The 12,369-nt window shown below is 36.6% G+C and overlaps 1 protein-coding gene across 1 annotated transcript in view; it reads right to left on the bottom strand.

Moving 5' to 3' along the window:
• Dock9 (dedicator of cytokinesis 9) overlaps window positions 1-12,369 on the bottom strand; it is a 171,917-nt gene that overhangs the window by 94,073 nt on the left and 65,475 nt on the right. The window contains exons 18-25 of the mRNA XM_013022962.1: window positions 7,290-7,369; window positions 7,014-7,201; window positions 6,810-6,875; window positions 5,147-5,239; window positions 2,741-2,864; window positions 2,285-2,406; window positions 1,134-1,220; window positions 423-512 (exon numbers count right to left, since the gene is read on the bottom strand). Coding sequence (XP_012878416.1) covers window positions 423-512; window positions 1,134-1,220; window positions 2,285-2,406; window positions 2,741-2,864; window positions 5,147-5,239; window positions 6,810-6,875; window positions 7,014-7,201; window positions 7,290-7,369 — 850 coding nt within the window. The remainder of the gene's footprint in view (window positions 1-422; window positions 513-1,133; window positions 1,221-2,284; window positions 2,407-2,740; window positions 2,865-5,146; window positions 5,240-6,809; window positions 6,876-7,013; window positions 7,202-7,289; window positions 7,370-12,369) is intronic.

The following is a 12,369-nucleotide window of genomic DNA, read 5'->3' as shown; positions in this document are numbered from 1 at the left end:
GATTAAAAATGTTACTGGTAAAGTGCTTTTTGGAAAAAAAATGGTAGAAATAGGTTCCTTATAAAAAGATGAATTTGGCCCTCCCTCTCTTCTTCTCTTCCCTTTCCCCCTTTCTCTTGCATTTCAATATGAATAACACAGTAAGGCGACCCTCTGCAGTGGAACTTCTTAATCTGAGAACTGTAAGGAAGCATATTTCTTCTTTATAAATTACCCAGTCTCAGGATTATTGTTACAGCAACACAAAATCTACTTCTCACAACTATTTAAAACCACATAAAACTAACTATGTGATGACATCCAGGTAAGGGTATCCCTACAGAAGTGTCCGAGAGGCAGGAACAACCCTCACCACTAAACAGAAAACTGAATGTACTCCATACTCATTAAAATAAAGGGCTATTAAGAAAGCTATCTGATACCTTAAGATATTTTACAAGTTCATTTCCTAAGGCTTGAGCTCCAGATTCAGTTTTCTGACAGTACTGGAAAAAATTATGTAAATGTTGATCCTATAGTGAAGGAGGAAAAAAAAGAAAGTATTATTATATATATTACAGAAATAGGAATACTTGCTTCTTGTGTAAGCACATCTGGTTTTTAAGATCATAGAATTAATCATATAAAATGAAAACAACAAGAATCCTCCAAGAATGAACTCTTTACTTTCTATACACAAACAAAAAAAAAATCAAAGATTAAAAAAGATCCTCAAACAACACAGGATAATCGTTGAAAAATGATCCTTTTACTAGTCATTGATACCAGTATGTATTGAAACACCTTCTATATACTTTCCTCAAATAAAGATTTATAGAGGGTTGGGAAGGTGGCTCAGTGGTAGAGCGCTTGCCTTGCATGCCTGAGGCCCTGGGTTCGATTCCTCCGCACCACATAAGCAAAAAAGAAAAAAGCCGGAAGTGGCGCTGTGGCTCAAGTGGTAGAGTGCTAGCCTTGAGCTGAAGAGCTGAGGGACAGCGCCCAGGCCCAGAGTTCAGGCCCCACAACCGGACCCCCCCCCAAAAAAAAAGATTTATAGAGTAAAAGTAAATCCATAAATTAGGATTCTTTTTCAAAAAAAATTGTAAACTCAGTCATAAACCACTACTGAATTTCCATGGACTAGCATATACCTGGGTGTACACTGTAGAAACTAGATGAGTTGAAACTTTCAGCAGTGGCTTGCCTCCATCTACCCATTTAATTTCTGGACCATAATGCTGAAAAATAGGGAAAGAAGAAAACAGATTAGCTGTACCTCAGTTTTTAAGATGACCATCAATGAGGGTGCTGATGAGGGAGGGACTGAAATTTCTAAGGGCTTCAATGACTTGATGGCTGTGCCTGGTTGCAACAAGGAATGCAACTAACACTAATTTCTGCCTACTTTCTTTCCCTAACTACAATCGTTTTCTTTTTATTAAGTGTTCTAAGTTATCTGTTCTTTTTAGATGCAGCTGAATGAGCTGCAAGTAAATAGAATGATTTGTTCCCCTATGATAGGGATGCATCCTATTTCCAATATCTTAACCAGATTTGAGCTTAGGTTTCTGAAAAAGATAGGTAGAATGTACCAGATAAAGCAAATAGAGGATAGGTACTTTTGGCATAGGCCTAGGGCCAATCTTCTGTGATTATTTTAGCTTCTGAGAACATCTATATTTTGGCCATGTTCTGACTAGGACTTATAACTGAAAAACGTAGGATTTGTCCTACTTTTTGAGTACTTTTGTGTCCATAATGAACTAAAAATTGGCATTATTTAAACACTGCAAAACATTAAAAGAACAGACTTATCTAAGCATGTTATAAAAAACAGGAGTCTAAAATTCAAGATGATTAAAATAAGTGCAAAGATGACAAATCACTTAGAGAAATAGGAAAAAATATCAGACCTCCATGAGTCAGAAAGATTTCAGAATGTGGGTGAGAAATTTGCTTCCTATATTTACCTTAAACTGGAAGAAAATGCCTAATAGTTGCATAACCCTAAGAACTCATCTTTATTTGAGCATGATGACTTTGCAGAGATGGATTTCTATATAATCCAGTATCTTCAAGTCTCTATTTCCCTGGTAAGGCACTGAATCCACTGAAATTAATTCTAACATATTGTGATAAGTTTATAAGCAGCAGAGGCTTCTAATTGCCTATGCTTACTTGAGAATGAATAATGAAAAACAAAATGTTAGGAATTGCAAAAAATTTTTGTGTGACTATTATTGTAGTTGCTCTTTAATATTTTCTAGAGGAATCAGGATAAACCAATCTTAAAACCCTATACCCTGCCCATGCCAATCTCCTGGTATCCAAGGTAGCCAGATGGAAGATTGGCTGAAACGGGGACATGCTGCTCGTTAGTCACCACCCTTCCATCTTTCAGGAGAGGAAGCCAAGAATATCCAACTGTTGAAAACAAAGAACAAAAAAAATCCACTGTAAGTATATGAGAACTTATAAAAAGAAACTTATTGCAAAACTGAGTTTTAAGAACTGTTACTATTGATCAGAGTAGGAAACTTGAATATGGCCTCTGTAGGTCATTTTCCATATGTACTTTGGCCTCTGTTAAGGTTAGAATTCTAAAAATTTTCACATTCAACCTAGGCATGCTACTTCTATGTTACTTACAAACTTAATGTATAAATCTTTTGCAAAGGATGAATATGTAGAAGCAAAATACAACTTAGGATTGAATATTCAATTTTAAAAAAATCACAGGAATGATGAAATTCCCTACCTTGTGTTTCAACAACATCCTTCTTCTTTGTGCTTCCCTTACTTGAATTATCACAGCTGACGTGGAAGAATGTGAACAACAAGTGGTGCTTTTCATGTAGCTGGGTGGGCAATTCTATCTTAATCTACAAGGAAGACAACATAACAATTCTGCTAACATTCTAAACATTAAAATTTTGGAGAAAGCAGATATTTCATTCAATACATAGATTTGTATTTTGTTCTCCAAACTGTTTTTTACTAATCACACTGTTTTTTTACTAATTGCATTGTAGACTTCTGTCAGGGGAGAGATGGACATGAATTTACTGGCTAGAATTCACAGAATAAAGAGTGATGGGCATTCCAAATATAAAATAATTGGAAAACAATAAACATTCCATAAACGTAACTATGACAAATGAAAATTCAGGGTATGACATTTCAAAGTAAGACTCTTATGACAGTACACTGAACCGCAGTTTACCTCTGAGCAACAGGAGTTTGAACTGTGTACATCCACTTACATGTATATTACCATTTGTTGTTGTTTAAATAAAAAACTGAATTTGCCAGGCCCCAGTGGCTTATACCAGTAATCCTAGCTACTCAGAAGGCTAAGATCTGAGAATCACAGTTGGGGCAGGGAAATTCATAAGATTCTTATCTTCAATAAACTACTCAGAAAAAGCTCTAAGTGTGGCTCAAGTGGTAGAGTGTTAGCCTGGAATGAAAGAAGCTCAGGGGCAGTCCTGAGGCCCAGAGTTCAAGCCCCAGGACTAGCAAAATAACAGAACTCTGAATTTAGTCTAGTCCCTCACGCATGCTAAATACATGATCTACTACTGAGCCACATGCATTCCTATGCAGAATTTTTTTTTGAGATTTACATTAGAAAAAAAAGACCAAGCCGGGCGCTGGTGGCTCACGTCTATAATTCTAGCTACTCAGGAGGCGGAGATCTGAGGATCACGGTTCAAAGCCAGCCCAGGCAGAAATATTCAATAAACCACTAGGAAACTGGAAGTGGTGCTGTGGCTCAAGTGGTAGAGAGCTCTCCTTGAACTGAAGAGCTGAGGGACAGCGCCCAGGTCAGAGTTCAAGCACCGAAACCAATGCGCCCAGGTCAGAGTTCAAGCACCGAAACCAATCAAAAAAAATGAAAAAAAAAAAGACCAACTACATAGCTTAAAATCTGTATTAAAAATAAGAATGAAGACAGATAACCCAGCACCAGTGGTACTACTTGTAATCCTAACTACTCAGGAGGCTGAGATCTGAGGATTACGGTTCAAAGCCAGCCAGGGCAGAAAAGTCCCAGAGACTCTTATCTCCAATTAACTACTCAAAAATCAGAAGTGGAACTGTGGCATATCTTTGAACAAACATTCAGGGACAGCACCCAGGCCCTGAGTTGAAGCCCCACAAAAAAAATTATATTCATATATTATACATACATGTATATGTATATATATGTATATGTACATATACATATATGTATATATAATATTATATACATAGAGAATATATATACAGAGAATGAGAGATATGTATGTCTTGAAGATATAAAGTATACATGAATAACAGTCTATTTTATCAATTATTACTATAAAGGATACAAAAATCTATTGTAAAAAGTTAAAACTTATCAAAACTTATACTTATATGATGCTATCTGAAGTCAAAAGAAATGTGAACATGAAGATGCCATAGCAAATCATAACTGTATAAAATTATTGTAGGATGCACTGTAAATAACTTCCTTGCTACTTCCTGTTGCTACTGCAAGTGAGTTCAAGTGTTTTATGTATATGCTTAAAATGTTGGGTGTCATTTATTATAAGTGTTTATCTTTCTAGTAAATTGTATATGGAAGTAAAAAGTGATCTTTCATGGTTCTCTCATGGGTTTTTACCATATAAAACATGTCTAACATACAAAATATGTGTTAATTGACTGTAAGTCAGTATCAGGCTAAGTAAAGTTTGGAGAAATCAAAAGTTAATGGATTTTTGACTGCTAGAGGGTATATCAGCACCTAAATTTTTCAAAATCCAACAGCACATTATAATTCTAGACAAGAACACCTAGTGATTGAAAAAAAGAGAGATTCAGGTTTAACAAATATAACTATACTCAAATATGAATATGAAAGGAAAATGTCAGAATAAAAATTATATAGGAAGAGTGGAATTATAAGCTTATCTTTTATATTTCATTTGTACTTTCTAAATTACTATTTCTAATAATGAAGATTTTACCTGAATAATTTGAAAAATTTGTAAAATAAATTCTATAGCATTCAACTCCATTGCAGTAATTTCAGTATGGTAGGCAGCTTCCCCTGAATTTTGGTTTACCAAGCAAATAACTTCAAGTTTCCCTTAAAACTGGCTAAACTTGGTTATCCCTCAAAAATATCACTTACTTCATCATAAAATTCTGGGTTTTGGTGGTGGTGTAAAACTGCAGCAAAGGCGCTTCTGGTGAATACTGGGCCTCCAGGTCTGCCATAAATGCACTAAAATGAGAATCAGCAGGGGCAAACACCTGGGTTTAATTAGTGGAGCAAGATGTTATATAGAAAGTGGTACTCTTACAGAATAATTGTCACATAGCAAACTTAGCTAGATTTCTTCTGCAAGGAGATTCTAGGCTTTACTGTGGCTGTCACTGCACATCTGCAGGCCCGCTTGCCAACTCCCCTTGCCACACATCTCCATGCCTAGGTGATGTCTTACTGTTTCCTTTAACTTCTCTCCACTTTTGCTTTACAATCTCTCTATTCAAATGATCTCATGTGCTCTTCAGGAAATTGCTGATTCCTTCCTCTCTATGTCCTCTAAATATTTTTCTATGATAATTATTCAGTTTTTGTTTTCTTCTCCAAAGAACTATTTCAGTCCCTTCTGTGTGCCAAAATTCTGTTCTCTGTGACTGCTGTGTTTCTCACTAATTTTCTTTTCTTTTCTTTTCTTTTTTAATGGTACTGGGGTCTGAACTCAGGAACTTAAGCTTGCCAGGCAGGCTTTCTACTACTGGGCCTGCTGGAGGCTCACTTCTTGTGTGGACATGCACCTGGTCTGATCCACCTACTTTATCACAGCTGGGACGACAGATGTGTACCACTAAGCACTGAGATGAACTCTTGTTTTTTCTTTTTGTGGTTTAGAACCACAATCCTTCCAATCTCAGCATACTACATAGTTTAGGATGACAGCACTGTGCCCAGAAATGGGTTAAGAAGTAGTCCCATGAACTTTGCTGCCTAGGCGGCTACAATCTTTCCACTCTCCCAAGTAGCCTACCAAGTAGCTAGGATTACAAGCATGAGCCCTATGTGCCTGACTCTTGTAAACTTCTTATGGGTAAATATATTCCTTTTTGAATCTTCAGCCCTTCTTAGAAAGCCATTTTAACATAGTAGAGAATTTGGTCTCTAGAGCTAGACTGACTAGATTTACATCAAGATCTACTAATGTGTGATCTTGAACCATTTGTTCACTAGTCTCCTTATCTAAAAAAATATGTATCTAACTAGTGCTTAACTCAAAAGACTGTTTCTAGATTCAATAATCAAAAGTACACAGAAGACCAGTATCTAGACAATTCAATAAGTTCTACTATTACTCCTACATTACCCATTTAATAAAGATCAACTGTTGCTAGTTTACCAGTCCACTATCAATATTATTCATATCAGAATTATTAGTCATACAATGCTTTCCTCATAAGGGTGCAGTGTTTATTAAATTGAATATGGATAAGAAATTTCATCTTGAAAGGGGTGATATTGATCAAGATGTATTGTACTTGTAAACTGATTTTTTGAATTGTAACTTCTTTGTATGACTACTTAAATAAAAATATAATAAAAATTCATTTCTAAGGAACATAACACAATGGTCAATTATGTATAGAACATAAGTATTCCATATTCTGTAAGATTCAGAAGATGTGCTTTTATAGTGTAACATCATATATTTTTGGCTTGTATCAATTAGAATATACCAAATTTCTTTAGTTGTACAATACTGTGCAGTTGTACTTTTAAAGAATATATTAGTGAATATACATGAAAAAAAACAAACCTTCAGGGGCTGAGAGTCTTCCTCATCTGCATCTTTAAATTCAATGCAAATAGCGATATTCCTGGCCTACAAAATATTTAAAAGAAAAAGCAATAAGAAAATACTAGCAAAAGTCAGAATATGTATCTATGTATAAAAGAACATATGAAACTGAATCCTAAAGGAGTTTGATATAAAGACTGAGATTGAGATCTTGGTACTCACCTTGGCGAAAGACTTCTGACTGTCATATTTCAAGTACTTAGGATAAACGTAAAGATGGTTGTTGTAGACAGTATAAGGCTGAGTATGTTTTGGTATGCAGGGCACAAATTCTTCAACTTCAAATGTGATTGGAATTTTAGTACAGGTTTCAAATTGCTTCATGGGAATGTATGATGAATTGACATAATCTGAGGACATTCAAAATAATCCAAACTGAAGGAAAGGCCAACTAAACAACAAAATTCTGTCTCTTTGTAATACAGAAGTTATACTTACTAGGGAATTCTGAGGAAACATTATCAATTGTAATGTCCAGATTGCCTAAAATCACTGGGAGTTTAGCCATCTTCTCAGGTCTACAAACAAAAGAAGAAAAAAAATCAATCAATTAGATTAACAGTGAAGCCTACAGTCTGGAGTGATAGTTCAAGAGAAGAGCATGTCACTATAACATATACTACAAAAACTATTTTAAACCTTCTAGTGATAGAAACAAGTTAAAAAAACCCAACATCATATTTTATTTAATACAGGAGAGCCAAAATATTTCTGTACATACCAATACAATAATGTGAAAACTAAAAGTTTTCAAAACCAGGTGTGTATTTTGTACATATTTTCTATAATCCTCCCCACCCCTTTAAAAAATTTTAGAGGTACTATGGAATCCACTGAACTCAGAGCTTCAGTCTGCTAGGTAGGACAGATGCTCTACCATGTAAGGCATGTTCCCAGCCCTTTTGCTTTAGCTATTCAGATGCAACTGGACCAACCTGTATTATGATCCTTCTACCTATGTCCAGTTAGGACCAAAGACATGACCACTACCACACAGCTTATGTGATATGGGGGGGGGGTCCAGTCGTGGGGCCTGAACTCGGGTCTGGGTGCTGTCCCTAAGCTCTTCAGCTCAAGGCTAGCACTCTACCACTTGAGCCACAGCGCCACTTCCAGCTTTTTTTTTCTTTTTGCTTATGTGGTGCTGAGGAATCAAACCCAGGGCCTCTTGCATGCAAGGCAAGCGCTCTACCACTGAGCCACCTTCCCAGCCCCCCTGCTAACTTTTTTGGGGGCCTGAGTTACTTGAATAGGGATCTTCCCAATATCCGCCTTCCAAATACTTTTGTTTTTAGGCATATGCCACCACTTTTGACCCAGACTTCCTATATTTGAAGTGCTCAATAGTCAAATATGGCCAGTAGCTACCATGCTACAGGACAGGTTTAGATGAAGAGTATTGGCAGACTTGTTAATATATTCCCATATGACTCCAGCATTCCCACAATTGCATGGAGTATTTAGAATCATCAGCATTTGGAACCAGAAATCATCTTTGGCTCCAGTAGCTAACAAAATGCTAGGTACAGAGTAAGTACTCAATGAAATTGTTGTCTGCAATTGGTCTGATCCAATCCAATACAGGAATCTCCCCTGTCATCCCTCACAAAGGCTGTTACTGGTGCCAAGGAAATCTTTAACACAGCTATTCTAATACTACACAGCTCTTTCTCGTAGCAGGGTAAAATTCACTCCTCTATAGTTTCTGTTCATCAAGGGGCCTAGTTATAACCCTCTTTTAATCACCTAGAGCCACCATACAGAAGTCCTCCACTATTAGCACTTTTAACAATGCCACTTTTTTTGCAATGTCACTTGCCTTCTAGAAGAATGTAGTGCTTAGACTTGCAGAGTAGTCAGGCATAGTATAGTCTGACCAGGCGGGATAGTTTCTGTCCAGTTTGAGCAACAAGTCATCTACTAATGCAGCTAGAATGCCATTACTTTTAGTAATCACACCATCCCACTGAACCACATTAAATCTATAATTGTTTAAAATCTCTAAGGCTATTTTCACATGCTTTACTATCATGTAACACCTCTATGCCCTATATTTATACAATTCTGTTCTTGAAACTTAGAATGGGATTTTATTGTTGGAAATTTCACATTTTATGTTCAAGTGATTTATAGTTGGCCCAAATCCTCAAAATCCAGGTTCTAAAACCTAGTGCATTAGGTATACCTAACAGCTTTATATCTGAAGACATTTAATTAGCAGCTTATATTCTCATAAACATCATCGATTAAAATATTATATTGCATAGAACAGTGCCAAGAACAGGCCATTCTCAAATCACCAGAGGCCCATTTCTAGATGGACTCTAAACCATTAGTCACTCTTCCTGAAATCTGGTTACTCAGCAACTACACTATTCATTCACATGTGCAAGACTTTTCGGATTTGTTCATATGGTCTTATAGTATACACACAAGATACAAATATTGTGACAAGGGCTCTGCTGTCCTCTACTGCCCCACCTAGCAAGCCAATTTAAGAGGGAGGAAATCTGAGTAGGGTGACTAGTTCTACATGACATGACCTATTCTGACAGAACAGAACGCCACCACATGGTTCTTCAGAAGCCACCTGTTCAACCAGTTCTTTCAGAGTATTGCCAAGGACCATCAAAGTTTAGTGACCAACAGATTCAGCCTTTGGTTAGGTTCCTACCTTAGAAAAGTTTCCACCCTCTGTTTTTTTGTTTTGATTTTTTGTCAGTCATGGGGCTTGAACTTGTGGCTTGGGCACTATCCCTGAGCTCTAGTGCTCTACCATTTTGAGCTACAGCACCACTTCTGATCTTCTGGTGGTTAACTGGGGATGAGTCTCATGGACTTCCCTGCCTAGGCTGGCTTTGAACTGTGACTCTTAGATCTCAGCCTCCGGGGTAGCTGGGATTACAGATAAGAAACACCAGTACCCCGCATCTCCCCTGGTTTAAATCTCCTCTGACTTTACTGATGTCTGTTTCATAGTCTCACATGCAACATCTGAGTACATCTTAGAATCTTGTGCATTTGAATCAGTATGTCTCTAAAACGTCTTAACTCTTGCTTCCTTATGACCAAAGGCTATGTTTGGTTGATCAGTGCTGGCTTGGTTCATCACCAACTCTAAGCTGTAGAATCTCATTCTCTCAGGATATCTCATTTCCATTTGTCTTCTATTTCTACTGGAGCTTAACTGCACAATGAGTTTAAATGAGAGATGAGACTGTCAGAAAAGCCAGCCAGTGATTTTTCACATACTCTACCTTAAGTTAAAAAGACTTATGACCAAGAAATCTCCAGATAAAACCCAGCATTACCCTGTATTTTGCCTGTTTCCACAACATGAGATGTTGTGATACCTTTTAGCTGGGAGACATCAGCGGTGGTTTCTCAACAATCACTTCCCTGAGAGATTTTCACTGTCTCCCAAGCAATGCAAACTACCAGAATAGCATTTCCCTACATTTGGCTCTTTAGGGAAACCGACCCTTAAATGCATGGATTTTATACAGTTATAAATTCTCTTAGCTAGGCACTGGAGGCTTCTACCTGTAATCCTAGCTACTCAGGAAGCTGAGATGAAGTATGTTTTGAAACCACTTGTGAAAAAAAGTATGGGATACTCTATCTCCAATTAACCAGCAAAACAAGAAGATTAGAAATGTGCTAAAGTGGTAGAATGCTATTCATGAATAAGAAAGCTGGGCAAAAGCGAGAGGCCAAGAGTTCAAGTCTTTTGGTAATAGTACAAAATTAACAACTAATAACTAACTTCTGTGTGTGTGTGTATGTGTGTGTGTGTGTTTGTCTATGTGTCTGTCTGTCTGTCTGTGTCTGTGTGGTGTGCGCACGTGTGCATGTGAGCCAGTCCTGGAGTTTGAACTAAACTCAGGGCCTGGGTGCTGTCTTTGATATTTTTTGTTCAAGACTAACACTTTACCACTTGGCTCTACCTCTGGCTTTTTGGTGGTTAATTGGAGATAAGAGTTTCACAGACTTTCCTGGCTGGGCAGATTTCAAACCACAATTCTTGTATCTCAGTCTCCTAAATAGCTAGGATTACAAGCTTGAGCCACTAGTGCCTGTCTTAACTAATTTCTTTTGAACAATTGAACACTGTAATGTCCCATAAAACATTGTGTTATACAAAAATATTAGAGAGACCTATGAAGGTGTACACTGTTTCCTTAAGTTAGAAAATGTTCATTTATTACAAACTTCACTGTTACATGTAAGAACCTAAGACAAAAATAATGTCTCTGACCCTATCCCAGTTATTTTCATCTAGGAGTAAATGGTATCTTCATCATTAAAAAAAAAAAAAGAAGAACCGTTGTTTTAAGTCACTTGGTTTATAGTAGTTACAGAAATCCTAGGCAACTGAAACACACACTAATATAGGAAAAGTATTTACCATATATATGCAAAATATTATGTATTTATATTCTACATATGTGTCATATATATATATGGAAATAAGATAATAAAACCCACTAAAACTGTTTTAAAAGTAGGAGAGTTAAGAAAGTGTAACATAGACGGGGATTTGATTAAAGACCATTATATACATATATGCAAATATCACCACGAAAACCTTTTATAAAATTAATTTACACTAACTTAAATTTTAATTTGTTTTTTTTCTTTTTTCTTTCTTTTTTATTTTTGTCCCTCATGGAGCTTGAACTCAGAGCCTAGGTGCTGTCCCTGAGCTCTTTTGCTCAAGGCTAGTGCTCTACCACTTTGAGCCACAGTGCCACTTCCAGTTTTCTGCTGATTATAAGAGGCTCACAGGGACTTTTCAGCCTGGGCTGGCTTCGAACCACAATCCTCAGATCTCAGCCTCCTGAGAAGCTAAGATTATAGGAATGTGCAAGCAGCACCCGGCTAGAAAGTTGTTTTTTTTTAAAGTACTATGTAAATTATGAAATGTCTCCCTAACCTCTCATTTGCTAAAAAGGATCATCTCACAAATCAGAAACCTAGGAATTGTTTATTTTTGATGACTTTTAATCAGGAAACCAAGACTTAGTAATTGTGCCCACTTCCTATTTCTTCTTGCAGGGGCTTTTCAAAAAAAGTATTTTTGTTATTGTTAAGCAGTTGTACAAAGGAATTGCCATTCACCAAAGCAGTTTATGACTATAGTGCATCTTGACAGGTCAAGACACACTTTCAATGTTCTTACCCATACCTCGTAACCCACCCATTTCCTCATTTTTCTTCATTTTTGTTATGCAATGAGTTTTTTTGCCATTTAACAAAGCAGTTTGTGTATATAATGCATCTTTTTTTTTAACTTCTACCAAGATTCTTTTATTAAAACAATATTTTTGTTATATTTAAGTAGTTGTACCAAGATTCTTGAAATGGACTTTTTTTTTCTTTTATTCATTATTTTTTTTTAATTTTATTTTATTTGTGAACATACTGTACAGAGGAGTTACAATTACATGGGCAGGATAATGCGTACATTTCTTACCAAGCATTGCAGCCTCCTCCTTTGTTTACCCTTCACATCCCT

The sequence above is a fragment of the Dipodomys ordii genome, unplaced genomic scaffold, assembly GCF_000151885.1.
Source record: "Dipodomys ordii isolate 6190 unplaced genomic scaffold, Dord_2.0 Scaffold65, whole genome shotgun sequence".
Lineage (NCBI taxonomy): Eukaryota > Metazoa > Chordata > Mammalia > Rodentia > Heteromyidae > Dipodomys > Dipodomys ordii.
The sequence above is the reverse complement of the archived record's forward strand: the minus strand, read 5'-3'. Positions and strand labels throughout refer to the sequence as shown.